The sequence below is a fragment of the Ciconia boyciana genome, chromosome 25, assembly GCF_034638445.1.
Source record: "Ciconia boyciana chromosome 25, ASM3463844v1, whole genome shotgun sequence".
In the NCBI taxonomy this organism is placed as follows: domain Eukaryota; kingdom Metazoa; phylum Chordata; class Aves; order Ciconiiformes; family Ciconiidae; genus Ciconia; species Ciconia boyciana.
Genome location: NC_132958.1, coordinates 403,228 through 420,722, shown reverse-complemented (window position 1 = coordinate 420,722; position 17,495 = coordinate 403,228). Strand labels below are relative to the sequence as shown.

At 71.4% G+C, this 17,495-nt stretch overlaps 2 protein-coding genes across 2 annotated transcripts; one reads left to right on the top strand and one right to left on the bottom strand.

Moving 5' to 3' along the window:
• Window positions 1-363: 363 nt before the first annotated feature.
• On the bottom strand, window positions 364-2,538 carry LOC140643814 (small ribosomal subunit protein uS3m-like). Its single transcript, XM_072846069.1, has 4 exons — window positions 2,486-2,538; window positions 1,541-1,615; window positions 1,340-1,451; window positions 364-703 (listed from the first exon to the last, which is right to left on the bottom strand). The coding sequence occupies exons 1-4, from the start codon at window positions 2,516-2,518 to the stop codon at window positions 420-422; spliced, it is 504 nt and encodes a 167-aa protein (XP_072702170.1). The 5' UTR covers window positions 2,519-2,538; the 3' UTR covers window positions 364-419.
• A 6,483-nt stretch (window positions 2,539-9,021) lies between these two features.
• On the top strand, window positions 9,022-17,261 carry SFTPB (surfactant protein B). Its single transcript, XM_072845964.1, has 12 exons — window positions 9,022-9,095; window positions 9,610-9,737; window positions 10,469-10,549; window positions 10,889-11,079; window positions 12,684-12,751; window positions 13,112-13,233; window positions 14,079-14,147; window positions 14,236-14,361; window positions 15,031-15,135; window positions 16,178-16,501; window positions 17,050-17,139; window positions 17,226-17,261. Exons 1-12 carry the CDS (start codon window positions 9,056-9,058, stop codon window positions 17,259-17,261), a joined length of 1,380 nt encoding a protein of 459 aa, XP_072702065.1. The 5' UTR covers window positions 9,022-9,055.
• Window positions 17,262-17,495: the final 234 nt, after the last annotated feature.

Genomic DNA, 17,495 nt, shown 5'->3' with positions numbered 1-17,495 from the left:
GTGGGGCACGAGGGCGAGGCAGGCGTGGGGCACAGAGGCACCAGGGGACAGGGCCATGTGGGGCACAGACGCATTGTGGGGACAGGGCCGTGTGGGGCACACGGGCATCTCTGGGACGGGGCACACAGGGACAGGGCCCTGTGGGGCACAGGGGCATCACGGGGACAGGGACGTGTGGGGCACACGGGCACCGTGGGGACAGGGCCACGTGGGGCACAGGGGCACACAAAGCCGGGGCCGCGCGGGACACAGGGCCATCGTGGCGACAAGGACGCGTGGGGCACGAGGGCGAGGGACGGGGCGCCTGGGGACGGGGCGCAGGGGCGCCGCGGGGCCCCCCCCAAACCCTCGGCGACCCCCGGGCGAGGCAGAGCGGGCACGAGGCCCCTTTATTCCCCGCCGTGGGGCAGGGCCGGGCGCTAGAGGCACTTGTAGGGCACCTTGGCGGGCACCGTCTGCAGCTCCAGGCGCACGGGGCACTTGTAGAAGCGGGCGAGCAGGGTCTCGGCGTAGCCCCCCAGGAAGTAGAGCTTGGCGGGCGCCAGCCCCCGCGCCAGCACGGCGCAGACCACCAGCAGGTTGGCGCGGCACTTCAGCACGGGCTCGTCGGCCAGGACGCCGGGGAAGGTGCCGTAGAGGAAGCGGCGCAGGAAGGCGTCCTCCACCGCCCGCTCCGCCGCGCCCGGCTCCCCGTCCAGGTTCCCTGCGGGCGCGGGGAGGGTCGGTGCCGGCACCGGCACCGGCACCGGCACCGGCACTGGCGCGCCCGCCTGCCCGCCCTGCGCGTCCCCGTCCCCGCCGTGCCCGTGTGCCCCACACGGCCCTGTCCCCGTGCTGCCCCACGGCCCGTTCCTTGTGCCCCACGCGTCCCCGTCCCCGTGCGCCCCGCCCCTGCGACGCCCGTGTGCCCCACGTCCCTGTCCCTGCAACGTCCACGTGTCCCCTCCCCGCCACGCCCATGTGCCCCATCCCCACGACGCCCGTGTGCCCCACACGTCCCTGTCCCCCCACGCCCATGTGTCCCGTCCCCATGACCCCCGTGTGCCCCACATGTCCCTGTCCCTGCAATGTCCATGTGTCCCCTCCCCACAACGCCCACGTGCCCCACACGTCCCCGTCCCCACCACGCCCATGTGCCCCATCCCCACGACGCCCGTGTGCCCCCACGTCCCTGTCCCCCCACGCCCTATAGCCCGTCCCCGTGATGCCCCCCGCCCCACGTCCCCATCCCTGCACCCCCACCCCCGCGATGCCCACGGGTGCCCTGTGCCCCACAGCCCCCGTCCCCGCCGCGGCGTCAGGGTCCCCCCCAGCCCCGGGGGGACGCGGGGTGACCCACCGGTGTGCAGGGAGAGCCAGCCCTTGCGGTGGGCGATGTAGTGGGGGGCGTGCGCCTTCTCGTAGGTCACCGGCTTGTCCCCTTTGCCCACGCGCACCCGCGCCGCCCGCGTCTGTGGGGACGGCGGCGTCAGGGGGGGGACACCCCCCACGGGAGAGGCGGGGGGGACGGGGACGGGGACACGACACCCCCGGGGCTCACCTTGAGGCAGGCGGGGGTGGTGTGGAGGTGCCGGGCGGCATCGGGGACGGGGACGGGGCGGATGCGGGGCGCTGCCTGCGAGGTGACGGGGTGAGGGACGGCGGGCGGGGGCCGGCCCTGCCGGGGCCCCCGTGCCCCCCCCCGGCAGCGTCCCCGGGGCACGCCCCGCCCGCAGCCCCCCCGCCCTGGGCCCCCCCGCCCGCTGTCCCCAGAGCGGAGCCACCACTGCTGGAGCCCCCACACGGGGTGTCCCTGTGGCCTCCTGCGACCCGTGTGCCCCACGCCCGGTGTCCCCTGTACCCCGTGTCCCCACACCCGGTGTCCCCATGCCCGGTGTCCCCATACCCGGTGTCCCCTGTACCCCGTGTCCCCACACCCGGTGTCCCACGCCCGGTGTCCCCTGTACCCGGTGTCCCCATACCCGGTGTCCCTACACCCGGTGTCCCCCATACCCGGTGTCCCCATACCCGGTGTCCCCATACCCGGTGTCCCCTGTACCCGGTGTCCCCACACCCGGTGTCCCCCATACCCAGTGTCCCCACACCTGGTGTCCCCATGCCCGGTGTCCCTGTACCCGGTGTCCCCACACCCAGTGTCCCCCATACCCGGTGTCCCCACACCCGGTGTCCCCAGTGTCCCCATACCCGGTGTCCCTACACCCAGTGTCCCCGGTGTCCCCTGTACCCCATGTCCCCACACCTGGTGTCCCCACACCCGGTGTCCCCATACCCGGTGTCCCCATACCCGGTGTCCCCGGTGTCACCCACGCCCGGTGTCCCCACACCCGGTGTCCCCACGCCCGGTGTCCCCCACCCCCGGTGTCCCCGGTGTCCCCACACCCGGTGTCCCACGCCCGGTGTCCCCGGTGTCCCACCCCCGGTGTCCCACCCCCGGTGTCCCCGGTGTCCCCACGCCCGCTCCCCCGCTCCCCGTCCCCTCCCTCACCCGCAGCGCCCGGGCAGCCGCGGGCGCCGCCATCTTGGCACGGCGGGGCGGGGCGGGGCAGGGCAGGGGCGGGGCGGGGCAGGGCAGGGCAGCGCCCCTGGCGGCTGGAGGCCGCGGGGGAGGAATGGGGGGGAGGGGGGGGACTGGAGGGGGACTGGGGGTAACGGGGGGTACTGGGAGCACTGGGGGGACTGGGGGGACTGGGGGTAACGGGGGTACTGGGAGCACTGGGGGACTGGGGGGGACTGGGGGTAACGGGGGGTACTGGGAGCACTGGGGGGACTGGGGGGACTGGGGGTAACGGGGGTACTGGGAGCACTGGGGGACTGGGGGTAACGGGGGTAACGGGGGGTACTGGGAGCACTGGGCGGACTGGGGGGGGACTGGGGGTAACGGGGGGTACTGGGAGCACTGGGGGACTGGGGGTACTGGGGGTAACGGGGGTACTGGGAGCACTGGGGGACTGGGGTACTGGGGGTAACGGGGGTACTGGGAGCACTGGGGGACTGGGGGGGACTGGGGGTAACGGGGGTACTGGGAGCACTGGGGGACTGGGGGTACTGGGGGTAACGGGGGTACTGGGAGCACTGGGGGACTGGGGGGGGGACTGGGGGTACTGGGGGTAACGGGGGTACTGGGAGCACTGCAGGGACTGGGGGTAATGGGGGGTACTGGGAGCACTGGGCGGACTGGGGGGGACTGGGGGTAACGGGGGTACTGGGAGCACTGGGGGACTGGGGGTACTGGGGGTAACGGGGGTACTGGGAGCACTGGGGGGACTGGGGTACTGGGGGTAACGGGGGTACTGGGAGCACTGGGGGACTGGGGGACTGGGGGTAACGGGGGTACTGGGAGCACTGGGGGACTGGGGGGGACTGGGGGTAACGGGGGTACTGGGAGCACTGGGGGACTGGGGGGACTGGGGGTAACGGGGGTACTGGGAGCACTGGGGGACTGGGGGACTGGGGGTAACGGGGGGTACTGGGAGCACTGGGGGACTGGGGGACTGGGGGTAACGGGGGTACTGGGAGCACTGGGGGACTGGGGGGGACTGGGGGTAACGGGGGTACTGGGAGCACTGGGGGACTGGGGGTACTGGGGGTAACGGGGGTACTGGGAGCACTGGGGGACTGGGGGTACTGGGGGTAACGGGGGTACTGGGAGCACTGGGGGACTGGGGGGACTGGGGGTAACGGGGGTACTGGGAGCACTGGGGGACTGGGGGTACTGGGGGTAACGGGGGTACTGGGAGCACTGGGGGACTGTGGGGGACTGGGGGTACTGGGGGTAACGGGGGTACTGGGAGCACTGCAGGGACTGGGGGTAATGGGGGTACTGGGAGCACTGGGCGGACTGGGGGACTGGGGGTAACGGGGGTACTGGGAGCACTGGGGGACTGGGGGACTGGGGGTAACGGGGGTACTGGGAGCACTGGGGGACTGGGGGGACTGGGGGTAACGGGGGTACTGGGAGCACTGGGGGACTGGGGGGGACTGGGGGTAACGGGGGTACTGGGAGCACTGGGGGGACTGGGGGGGACTGGGGGTAACGGGGGTACTGGGAGCACTGGGGGGACTGGGGGTACTGGGGGTAACGGGGGTACTGGGAGCACTGGGGGACTGGGGGTACTGGGGGTAACGGGGGTACTGGGAGCACTGGGGGGACTGGGGGGGGACTGGGGGTAACGGGGGTACTGGGAGCACTGGGGGACTGGGGGTACTGGGGGTAACGGGGGTACTGGGAGCACTGGGGGACTGGGGGGGACTGGGGGTACTGGGGGTAACGGGGGTACTGGGAGCACTGCAGGGACTGGGGGTAATGGGGGTACTGGGAGCACTGGGCGGACTGGGGGGACTGGGGGTAACGGGGGTACTGGGAGCACTGGGGGGACTGGGGGGACTGGGGGTAACGGGGGTACTGGGAGCACTGGGGGACTGGGGGGACTGGGGGTAACGGGGGTACTGGGAGCACTGGGGGGACTGGGGGGACTGGGGGTAACGGGGGTACTGGGAGCACTGGGGGACTGGGGGGGACTGGGGGTAACGGGGGTACTGGGAGCACTGGGGGACTGGGGGGGACTGGGGGTAACGGGGGTACTGGGAGCACTGGGGGGACTGGGGGGGGACTGGGGGTAACGGGGGTACTGGGAGCACTGGGGGACTGGGGGTACTGGGGTAACGGGGGTACTGGGAGCACTGGGGGACTGGGGGTACTGGGGGTAACGGGGGTACTGGGAGCACTGGGGGACTGGGGGTACTGGGGGTAACGGGGGGTACTGGGAGCACTGGGGGGACTGGGGGGACTGGGGTAACGGGGGTACTGGGAGCACTGGGGGACTGGGGGTACTGGGGGTAACGGGGGTACTGGGAGCACTGGGGGACTGGGGGGACTGGGGGTACTGGGGGTAACGGGGGTACTGGGAGCACTGCAGGGACTGGGGGTAATGGGGGTACTGGGAGCACTGGGCGGACTGGGGGGGACTGGGGGTAACGGGGGTACTGGGAGCACTGGGGGGACTGGGGGGACTGGGGGTAACGGGGGTACTGGGAGCACTGGGGGACTGGGGGACTGGGGGTAACGGGGGTACTGGGAGCACTGGGGGACTGGGGGGGACTGGGGGTAACGGGGGTACTGGGAGCACTGGGGGGACTGGGGGGACTGGGGGTAACGGGGGTACTGGGAGCACTGGGGGGACTGGGGGACTGGGGGTAACAGGGGGTACTGGGAGCACTGGGGGGACTGGGGGGACTGGGGGTAACGGGGGTACTGGGAGCACTGGGGGACTGGGGGTACTGGGGGTAACGGGGGTACTGGGAGCACTGGGGGACTGGGGTACTGGGGGTAACGGGGTACTGGGAGCACTGGGGGACTGGGGGTACTGGGGGTAACGGGGGTACTGGGAGCACTGGGGGACTGGGGGGGACTGGGGGTACTGGGGGTAACGGGGGTACTGGGAGCACTGGGGGACTGGGGGGGGACTGGGGGTACTGGGGGTAACGGGGGTACTGGGAGCACTGCAGGGACTGGGGGTAATGGGGGTACTGGGAGCACTGGGCGGACTGGGGGGGACTGGGGGTAACGGGGGTACTGGGAGCACTGGGCGGACTGGGAGCACTGGGGGTAACGGGGGTAGCAGGGGGTACTGGGGGATATTGGAGATACTGGGAGGTACTGGGGCATACTGGGAGGTACTGGGGGGCACAGGGGGTAAGGGGGGACACTGGGGGTTACTGGGGGCACTGGGGGATACTGGGGGTTGTTGAGGGCACTGGGGGTAGTAGGGGTAATGGGGGTACTGGGGGATACTGGGAAACTGGGGGTACTGGGGGTAATGGGGTACTGGGGAAACTGAGGGTAATAGGGGTACTGGGAGCACTGGGGATACTGGGAGATACTGGGAAGTACTGGGGGGCACACGGGGTAATGAGGGACACTGGGGGTTACTGGGGGCACTGGGGGATACTGGGGGTACTGGGGGATACTGGGAGCACTGGGGGATACGGGGGTAATGGGGAGTACTGGGAAAACTGAGGGGACCAGGGGTACTGGGGCTACTGGGAGTACTGGCAGGTACTGGGGGCACTGGGGGTAAGGGGGACACTTGGGGTTACTGGGGGCACTGGGGGATACTGGGGGTAATGGAGGGTACTGGAAAGTACTGGGGGCACTGGGCGTAATGGGGAGCACTGGTGGATACTGGGAGTACTGGTAGTTCGGGGGCACTGGGGGTACTGGGGTAATTGGGGCGCTGGGGGTATTGGGGGGGAAGGGGGGCCTTGGGGTACCGAGGGCACTGGGAAAACTGGGGCCACTGGGAGGCAACGAGGGCGGGGGATACTGGGGCACTGGGGGCACTGGGGGCTGGGGGGTGTCCAGGGGCCGTGGGGTGCCGGGGTGCAGTGGGGCCGTGGGGTGCAGTGGGGGCAGTGGGGCAGTGGGGGCAGTGGGGCCGTGGGGTGCAGTGGGGCAGTGGGGGCAGTGGGGTGCAGTGGGGCAGTGGGGGCAGTGGGGCAGTGGGGCAGTGGGGGGCAGTGGGGCAGTGGGGGCAGTGGGGCAGTGGGGCAGTGGGGCAGTGGGACATTGGGGCAGTGGGGCCGTGGGGTGCAGTGGGGCAGTGGGGTGCAGTGGGGGCAGTGGGGCAGTGGGGGCAGTGGGGCCGTGGGGTGCAGTGGGGCAGTGGGGTGCAGTGGGGGCAGTGGGGCAGTGGGGGCAGTGGAGACAGTGGGGCAGTGGGGCCGTGGGGTGCAGTGGGGCAGTGGGGTGCAGTGGGGCAGTGGGGCCGTGGGGTGCAGTGGGGCAGTGGGGTGCAGTGGGGCAGTGGGGTGCAGTGGGGCAGTGGGGTGCAGTGGGGCAGTGGGGCCGTGGGGTGCAGTGGGGCAGTGGGGTGCAGTGGGGCAGTGGGGGCAGTGGGACATTGGGGCAGTGGGGTCGTGGGGTGCAGTGGGGCCATGGTGCAGTGGGGCAGCGGGGCCATGGTGCAGTGGGGCAGTGGGGCCATGGTGCAGTGGGGCAGTGGGGCAGTGGGGCAGTGGGGTGCAGTGGGGCCATGGTGCAGTGGGGCAGTGGGGCTGTGGGGTGCAGTGGGGGCAGTGGGGCAGTGGGGGCAGTGGGGTCGTGGGGTGCAGCGGGGCCATGGTGCAGTGGGGCAGTGGGGCCATGGTGCAGTGGGGCAGTGGGGCAGTGGGGTGCAGTGGGGCCATGGTGCAGTGGGGCAGTGGGGCAGTGGGGTGCAGTGGGGCCATGGTGCAGTGGGGCAGTGGGGCCGTGGGGTGCAGTGGGGGCCGCGGGGCCGGGGGCCGGGTCCCCTCCCCGCCGGCCGTGGCAGGAGCCCAGGGAGGGTTCGGGGGCTCCGCCCGCCCCCGGCCCCAGCCCCCGGCCCCCGTGCCCCGCTGCCGCGCAGGAAGGCGGGGCCGCGGGCGCTGGAGGTTTGTGGCTTCGCGGGGGGGACAGGGACGGGGACAGGGACAGGAAGCGGGGGGCAGGGCTGGGGGGCAGGGACAGGGCCCCTGTGTCCGTTTCGCCCCCCACCCCCCACCCCGGCGCCGGTGGCTTTGGGGTTTGCGGTGGCCCCGGGACCTGCCGGGTACGGGCGGGTGACACCGCCCCGCCATGGCCCCCCGAGCTCCTTGCCGCCCCCGCTCCCCCTTATCCTCCCCAGCCCCCAAGTCCTCCCAGGTCGCCCCCGTCTCCCCTGCCCTCTCCCCCACATCCCCCAGTGTCCCCCAGGTCCCCGTGTCTCCTCTTGTCCCCCAGTGTCCCCAGGTCCCCCAGGTCCCCGTGTCTCCTCTTGTCCCCCAGTGTCCCCCAGGTCCCCCAGGTCCCCGTGTCTCCTCTTGTCCCCGTGTCTCCTCTTGTCCCCCAGTGTCCCCCAGGTCCCCAGGTCCCCGTGTCTCCTCTTGTCCCCCCAGTGTCCCCAGGTCCCCCAGGTCCCCGTGTCTCCTCTTGTCCCCGTGTCTCCTCTTGTCCCCCAATGTCCCCAGTGTCCCCCAGTGTCCCCCAGGTCCCCGTGTCTCCTCTTGTCCCCCAGTGTCCCCCAGTGTCCCCCAGGTCCCCGTGTCTCCTCTTGTCCCCCAGTGTCCCCCAGGTCCCCATGTCTCCTCTTGTCCCCCAATGTCCCCAGTGTCCCCAGTGTCCCCCAGGTCCCCGTGTCTCCTCTTGTCCCCCCAATGTCCCCCAGTGTCCCCCAGGTCCCCGTGTCTCCTCTTGTCCCCCAGTGTCCCCCAGTGTCCCCAGGTCCCCATGTCTCCTCTTGTCCCCCAGTGTCCCCAGGTCCCCGTGTCTCCTCTTGTCCCCCCAATGTCCCCCAGTGTCCCCCAGGTCCCCGTGTCTTCTCTTGTCCCCCAATGTCCCCAGTGTCCCCAGTGTCCCCCAGGTCCCCGTGTCTCCTCTTGTCCCCCCATTGTCCCCCAGGTCCCCGTGTCTCCTCTTGTCCCCCCCAATGTCCCCATTGTCCCCCAGGTCCCCGTGTCTCCTCTTGTCCCCCAATGTCCCCCATTGTCCCCCAGGTCCCCGTGTCTCCTCTTGTCCCCCAGTGTCCCCAGTGTCCCCCAGGTCCCCGTGTCTCCTCTTGTCCCCCGTGTCTCCTCTTGTCCCCCAGTGTCCCCAGGTCCCCAGGTCCCCGTGTCTCCTCTTGTCCCCCAGTGTCCCCCAGGTCCCCAGGTCCCCGTGTCTCCTCTTGTCCCCGTGTCTCCTCTTGTCCCCCAATGTCCCCCAGTGTCCCCAGTGTCCCCCAGGTCCCCGTGTCTCCTCTTGTCCCCCAGTGTCCCCCAGTGTCCCCAGGTCCCCGTGTCTCCTCTTGTCCCCCAGTGTCCCCCCAGTCCTCCTGCTCTCTGCTGGCCCCCCCAGTCCCCATAATGTCACCCGTGTCCCCATGTCCCCCCGACCCCTCGGGCACGGGGGGAAGCTCGCAGCCCCCCAGCAGACGCGAGCGGGGTCACTGCTCCTGGATGCCTGGGCCCCCTGCCCCCCGCTGCGGCCGCCGCGGCTTTGGGGGCCCTTCCTGCCGTCACCCTGGGTGTCACCCCGCCCTGCGGGGACATAAAGGTCCCCCGGGGCTGGGGGACGGCAACCATGGCCCCGCTGCTGCTGTCCCTGCTCATCGGGGGCACGGGTGCGGACCCCCACGGGGACGGGCAGGGGGACATGGGGGTGGCGGGGACGGGGAGGGGGACACGAGGGGGACAGGGCCATGGGGGAGATGGGGACATGGGGGGGGGACAGGGACCAGGGCCGTGGGTATGTGGGGACACGGGGCTTTGGTGGGATGGGGACACGGGGGACGGGGACGTGGGGGACATAGAGGGGACACGGAGGGGTGGGGACCAGGGCGGACATGGGGAAGGGGAGCAGGGGATGGGGACGTGGGGGTCGGGGACAAAGAGGGGATGAGGACATGGGGGCAACGGGGACATGGGGGGCGATGGGGACGTGGGGAGGTGCGGGCATGGGGGCGGGGACAGGGACGAGGGGGACATGGGGGAGACGGGGACATGGGGGCATGGGGATCAGGGTGACAGGGACGAGGGGGAGGCACCGGGGGGTGAGCAGGGGCACGGGGGGCAGGAGGGGACGTGGGGGCAGGGGAGGGGACGTGGGGACACGTCCCCTGACGAGGCGCTGCCCAGCCCTGCTGCTGGCGGGGGCCGAGGGGCCCCCCCCGGACACCCTGCCGGGGGGCGCTGGGGGGCCCCGGCTGGGCCTGCCCCCCCCCGACGCCGAGGATGGGCTCCAGCTGGGTGACAATGACACCGTGGTGAGGGGACACGGGGGGCGGCGGGGCTGTGAGGGGCTGGGGGGGGGGAACCCGCGGGGGACTGGGAGGGCACTGGGAGGGCAGGGGGAGAGGGACTGGGACGGCACTGAGGGGACACTGGGTGGGAACTGGTGGGCACTGGGATGGCGTTGTGGGGCACTGGGATGGCACTGGGGGGCACTGGGATGGCGTTGTGGGGCACTGGGATGGCACTGGGGGGCACTGGGGGGCACTGGGATGGCGTTGTGGGGCACTGGGATGGCACTGGGGGCCACTGGGGGCACTGGGACGGCTTTGTGGGGGTGCTGGGGGGCACTGGAGGCACTGGGATGGCACTGAGGGCACTGGTGGGGACTGGGATTGCATTGTGGGGCACTGGGGGTACTGGGGGCACTGGGGTGGCATTGTGGGGGCACTGGGATGGCACTTGGGGGCACTGGGGGGCCACTGGGGGCACTGGGACGGCTTTGTGGGGGTGCTGGGGGGCACTGGGGGCGCTGGTGGGCACTGGGATGGCACTGGGATGGCACGGGGGGACACTGGGGGCACTGGGACGGCACTGGTGGGCACCGGGGGGCACTGGGATGGCATTGTGGGGGCACCGGGGGGCACTGGGACGGCACTGGTGGGGCACCGCGATGGCGTTGCGGGTGCACGGGGGGGCACTGGGACGGCACTGGGGGCACCGGTGGCACGGGGCCGGCAGCGGGTGCTGAGGCGCGGGTGCGCAGGGCGGGGAGCGGCTGCGCTGCACCCTCTGCCAGCGGGTGGTGAAGGCGCTGAGGGGCGTGGTGGTGGACCCCGAGGACGAGGTGAGGCGGGGCGGGGGACGCCCCTCGTGCGACGCCCCCCGCGTGAGGCCGCGTGCCCCTCGCGCGACGCCCCTCGTGCGGGGCGACGCCCCCCCACGCGCTGCCCCTGTGCGCTGCCCCTCGCGTCGCGCCCCTCGTGTCACGCCCCTCGCGCGACGCCCCTCGTGCGACGCCCCCCGCGCGGGGCCGCGTGCCCCTCGCGCGACGCCCCTCGTGCGAGGCGACGCCCCCACGCGCTGCCCCTCGCGTCGCGCCCCTCGCGCGACGCCCCTCGCGTCACGCCCCGCGCGCTGCCCCTCGTGCGACGCCCCCCGCGGCGGGCGCTGACGTCTGCCGCAGGAGGGGGTGGCGCGCGTCACCCACCGCGTGTGCGGGCGGCTGCGGGCGGGCGCGAGGCTGTGCCGTCGCCTGCTGCACCGCGCCCTGGCGCTCATCGAGGAGGCCCTGAAGAAGCACGTGACCCCCGGCAGCGTCTGCGCCCTCCTGCGCTGGTGCCCCCCGGCCCCCCGGAGGGAGAGCCCCCCGCCCCGGCGGGCACCCCGGCGGCCGGGCCGCGCCCGGCCCACGAGGGCTCTCGAGCGGAGGGCGGGGACGCGGCGCCTCGAAGTCCTGACGGGAAGGGGAGGGGGGGAGGCGCACCCATGGGTGCTGCCACGGCGGGGGGCGTGGGAACGGGGGAGGTGCGGGGACATGGGGGCATGGGGATGGGGGACGTGGGGGACGTGGGGACACAGGGGGATGGGGGACATGGGGGGACGTGGGGGACGTGGGGACACATGGGGATGGGGGACATGGGGGTCGGGGGACATGGGAGTGGGGGGGATGGGGGACGTGGGGGACGTGGGGACACAGGGGATGGGGGACATGGGGGTCGGGGGGACGTGGGGACACATGGGGATGGGGGACATGGGGGTCGGGGGGACATGGGAGTGTGGGCAGGGATGGGGGATGTGGGGGGACATGGGGGACGTGGGGATGGGGGACATGGGGGCACGGGGGGCGTGGGGGAGACATGGGGGTCGGGGGACATGGGGGACGTGGGGGTGTGGTGGGGGCATGGGGACATGGGGGGCATGGGGACATGGGGGTGTGGTGGGGTCAATGGGGTGTGGGCATGTGGGGGGACATGGGGGACGTGGGGACACAGGGGATGGGGGACATGGGGGGACGTGGGGACACAGGGGGATGGGGGACATGGGGGTTGGGGGGACATGGGAGTGGGGGGATGGGGGACATGGGGGAGACATGGAAACAGGGCTATGGGGACATGGGGGTGTGGGGGGACATGGGGGGACGTGGGATATGGGGACATGGGGACATGGAAGGACAGAAAGGACATGGGGACAAGGAGGGGTATGGAGGGACATGGGGACATGGGCCGTGGGGGTAAGGGGACAAGGGGGACATGGGGGTGCGGGGGACATGGGGATGTGGGGACACGGTGGTATGGAGACACGTGGACATGGGGGTCTGGGGACAGGGAGACAGCGGTGTAGGGGGACATGGGGGCGTGGGGGGACATGGGGGGATGTGGGGGCATGGGGACGTGGGGACATGGGGGTGTGGGGACATGGGGGTGTGGGGACATGCGGGCATGGGACACGGGGACATGGGGGGACATGGGGACAGAGGACATGGGGGGGTGGGACATGGGGATATGGGGGGACATGGGAGAGGGGGCTGTGGTAACGCAGGGACAACACGGGGACAGGGACATGGGGACACAGTGCCTGCGGGTGCCCCGTCCCCGCTGCCACCTCTCCCCCCTCCAGGCACCAGCCAGCTCTGAGGACACCTGATGTCACCGACGCCCTCCCCATGATGTCCCCCCACGCCATGGCCACCCCATCCCTCCCCGCTCAATAAAGTCTTTGTCACCACAGGAGTGGCACCGTGTCCGTCCCCCGCCACCGTGGGCATCGGGGTGGGAGGGCGTCACGGGGACCCCGATGGGGACGTGGCCGTGGGGGACACGGGAGCGTGGGGACAGCAGCAGGGACGCGAGGCGGGGGACGGGGTGGCGGCCCCCCGGTGTCCCCGTGTCCGGGGCTCACGTGTCCCCTCGGTGCTGGCATCGTCCCAGTGGCCACCTCCCGCCAGGGCTATAAGAGGCCGCGGGGTTCGGCCCTGCCAGCGCTGCCATGGCACCGTCGCCGTCACCCGCGCTGGCGCTCCTCCTCGCCGTGCTCTGTGCCACCCCAGGTAGGGACCCCGCACCCCTGGCCTGGGTGCACCCCCAAAACCGAGTGTGTCCCCCCCCTAAAGCTGGGTGCGCCCCCCTGGGGGCCCTAGGGGGGGGGGGGGGGGCCCCAGACACGTGGGGATGGGCTGGGGGTGGGGAAGGACCCACTCTGGGCGTGAAGGGCCGGGACACCTGGGTCCCCTCTTGAGGACGGGGGTGGTGGTGGCGGCGGACCGTTGGGTGGGGGTGTCCCGGACCCTCTCGGGGTGGGGTGGGAGGCGGGGGAGGGGCTTTGGGGGCGGGGGGTCCCGGACGGCTGGGTGTCCCCATGGGGGTGGGGGGGGGGCCGGGGCGGGGTGCCAGGCGCTGACGCGGCCGCAGGGCCGGGGGTGCCGGGGGACGCTGCGGGGTGCCCCCCGCCTGGAGCCAGAGCTGGGAGACGGCGCGGAGCTGCGGGGCCCTGGGGCGCTGCGCCCGCCACGCCCGGGCACCGCCCGCCACGGTGAGAGGCCCTCGCCCCTCGCGTCGCCCCTCCACGTCCCCACAACCCCCGTACGCCCCCGTAACCCCCAAATGTCCCCAGACCCCCGTACGTCCCCAGACCCCTCCACGTCCCCACAACCCCCGTACGTCCCCATAACCCCCCGTACGTCCCCATAACCCCCGAATGTCCCCAGACCCCTGTATGTCCCCATAACCCCCGTACGTCCCAACACAGCCCTGTGTCCCCCACAGCCCATGTCCCCATGTCCCCATGTCCCCATTCCCCATGCCCCCATGTCCCCATGCCCCCATGTCCCCATGTCCCCACGAACCCATTCCCCCATGTCCCAATGTCCCCATGTCCCCATTCCCCATGCCCTTATGTCCCCATGTCCCCATTCCCCGTGTCCTCATGTCCGCATGGCCCCATGCCCCCATGTCCCAATGTCCCCATGTCCCCATAAACCCATTCCCCATGCCCCCATGTCCCAATGTCCCCATGTCCCCACTCCCCGTGTCCTCATGTCCGCATGGCCCCATGCCCCCATGTCCCAATGTCCCCATGTCCCCACTCCCCATATCCCAAGGTCCCCGTTCCCCCTGTCCCCATGTCCCATACACCACGTCCTCCATGCCCCATGTCCCCAAGCCACACATTTGTACGTCCCCACGCTCATTGTCCCCACATAACCATGCCCCCTGCCCCCATGTCCCCATGCCCCTGTCCCCATGTCCCCACGCCATACCTCCCTACGCCCCCAAGTTCCTTTCCCCACATCCTACGCCCCATGCCGTATGTCCCCACGTCACACGTCCCTATGTCCCCACGTCCCACGTCCCCATGCCCGGTGCCACCTCTCGCAGGACGTGTGCGCCGACTGCCAGCAGATCGTCACCCTCCTCATCCGCATGGCCAACGAGTCGGCCACCAAGGTGCCCACGGGGACGGGGTGGGCACGGGGTGGGCACGGGGTGGCCGCCGTGGGTGCCACCGCAGGTGCCATGGTGGCCGTGGGCGCAGGCGGCCGTGGAGGGCTTCCTGCGGCGGGAGTGCGCGGCGCTGCCGGTGCCCACCATGGTGGCACCCTGCCAGAGCCTGGTGCACGAGTACTTCGGCCTCCTCCTCACTGACCTCGAGGGGCACCTCGTGAGTGGGCACCCACGGGTGCTGTGGCGGATGGACGGGGGGGCACAGGGTGCTGGGGGACTGGGGACACCGTGCCATCCGGGGACACCTCGGGGTGCTGGGGGCACCGTGCCATCCAGGGACACCTCGGGGTGCTGGGGGGATTGGGGACATCATGCCATCCGGGGACGCCTCGGGGTGCTGGGGGACTGGGGACACGGTGCCATCCGGGGACACCTCGGGGTGCTGGGGGACACTGTACCCCGGGTCACCTCGGGGTGCTGGGGGACTGGGGACACCGTGCCATCCGGGGACGCCTTGGGGTGCTGGGGGACTGGGGACACCGTGCCATCTGGGGACACCTTGGGGTGCTGGGGGATTGGGGACATCATGCCATCTGGGGACACCTCGGGGTGCTGGTGGGACTGGGGACACTGTGCCATCTGGGGACACCTTGGGTGCTTGGGGACATCATGCCAGCTGGAGACACCTCGGGGTGCTGGGGGGATTGGGGACACCGTGCCAGCTGGGGACACCTCAGGGTGCTCGGGGACACTGTGCCAGTTGGGGACACCTCGGGGTGCTTGGGGACACTGTGCCAGCTGGGGACACCTTGGGGTGCTTGGGGACACTGTGCCCCCCGTGTCACCGCGGGGTGCCCCATGTTGGGTGCCCTCACCCTGCCCCCAGAAGCCCTCAGCCGTCTGTGCCCGCCTGGAGCTGTGCCCGGGCAAGCCCGGGGGGGCCCCGGCCGCGCCCCCCCTCGGGGCCCTCAGCACCCGCCTGCAGGTAGGGGTCCTGGGGGCCGGGGGTGCCCAGGGGCATCGGCACGGGGTCTGCTGGGCAGGGACGCGGGCGTCCCCATGGGCGTGGGCGTCTCTGTTGGCACCTCTGCGGGCATGGACACGGGCTCTCCATGGGCGTGGACGTGGGCGTGGACATGGGCACCTACGTGGGCATCTCCATGGGCATGGATGTGGGCATGGACATGGGCATCTCCATGGGTGTCTCTGTGGGCATCTACGTGGGCATCTCCATGGGCATGGACATGGGTGTCTCTGTGGGCATGGACATGGGCGTGGATGTGGGCATCTCTGTAGTCATGGACATGGGCATCTCTGTGGGTGACTCTGTGGGCATGGACATGTCTGTGGACATGGACACGGGCTCTCCATGGGCATGGACATGGGTGTGGACATGGGCACCTACGTAGGCATCTCCATGGGCATGGATGCGGGCATGGACACGGGCTCTCCATGGGCATCTCTGTAGTCATGGACATGGGCATCTCCATGGGTGTCTCTGTGGGCACCTCTCTGGGCATGGACACGGACACGGGTGTGGACATGGGCACCTACGTGGGCATCTCCATGGGCACGGATGTGGGCATGGACATGGGCATCTCCATGGGTGTCTCTGTGGGCATCTACGTAGGCGTGGACATGGGCGTGGATGTGGGCATGTCTGTGGACATGGACACGGGCTCTCCATGGGCATCTCCATGGGCGTGGACGCGGGTGTCTCTGTGGGCACGGACACGGGCTCTCCATGGGCATCTCTGTGGGCATCTACGTAGGCGTGGACATGGGCGTCTCCATGGGCGTGGACGTGGGTGCCTCTGTGGGCACCTCTGTGGGCATCTACGCAGGCTTCTATATGGGTACCTCCACGGGCATCTTTAAGGGCCCCCACCTGGCCACGAACGGGGGCATCCTTGGGGACACCCCTGCGGGCACGAGCCTGGGCACCCCTAGGCCCCTCTGCGGGCGCGAGCACGGCCGCAGCCCCACCATTAGCCTCCAGAGTGAACGCCCGTCCCCAGGTCGCCGCCAGCGAGGCCCTGCCCGTGCCGCTGCCGCTGTGCTGGCTGTGCCGCACCTTCCTGGCCCGCGCCGAGGCTGCCGTCCCCAAGGAGGCGGTGGCGACGGCGGCGGCGGGGCTGTGCCGGGTGCTGCCGACGGTGGCGGTGGGCGCGTGCCAGTGCCTGGCGCAGCGGTACGCCGTGCTGGCGCTGGAGGAGGTGCTGGGGCGCCTGGGCCCCCGCCTGCTCTGTCGCCTGCTCCTCGCCTGCCGCCCTGAGGACGGTTACGCCCCGCTGTCACCTCCCCGGCGTCCCCTCGGGGCCACCGCGGCCCCGCCAGCTCCTGGGGCCGGCACCGAGGTGAGCGGGGCGAGGGGGGGGCCTTGGTGGCGTGGGGTGGCAAGGGGGGGGGGGGAACGGCAGGGCGAGCGCTTGGGGACGCGCCTGGGGGGGTCATGGTCCCTGGGGATGTGACAGGGCACCCAAGGGTGTCACAGCCCCCAGGGACGTGCTGGGGACCCAAAGGGTGTCACAGGCCCAGGGGACACACCCCAGGGTGTCACAGCCCCTGGGGACACATCCCGGGATGTCACAGCCCCAGAGAAGAGACCCAGGGGTGCCACATCCCTGAGGGGGTGCCATGACCCCTGGGGACACAGCAAGGTCCCCAAAAGGTGTCACAGCCCCAGAGAACGTGCCAGGGTCCCCAAGGGTGTCACAGCCCCCAGGGGACACACTCAGGGGTGCCACCAGGTATAGGACCCCCCAAGGGGGGGCACTGAGAGTGCCACAGCCCCAAGGGACGCACCGAGGACCTCACGGCCCTGGGGAGGGGGTTCCCGGGGGTGTCCCCGTCCTGGGGAGGTACCAGGGGACCCCCCCTGACACCCACGTCCCCACCCCGCAAGGACCTCCCTGTGCTGTCCCCAAACCTGGGACCCTGTGCCCTGGGCCCGACCTACTGGTGCTCCAGCCCTGAGGCCGCCCGCCGCTGCCAGGTGAGCTGGGGACAAGGAGGGGGACACAAAGGGGACAAGGGACAGGGGGGCCTGGTGCCCACCTCACCCCCCCCGCTCTCCCCCAGGCCCTGCAGCACTGCCAGGAGCACGTCTGGATGTAGGGGGGCACAAGGAGCCCCCCCCACCCGCCCCCCTCGCCCCCCTCGCCCCCAAAATAAAGCTTGGATCCGCCCTGCCTCAGTTTCCCCAATTATTTGGGGCGTTTTGGGGTGCGGGGGGGGTGACGGGGTGCGGGGGGGGGTGACGGGGTGTGGGGGGCAGCTTTCTCGGAAAGCAAGTTGGTTTTCACACCTCTCAGAAGCTGCGAAAACCAGGATCCGCCCCGCGGCGCCCAA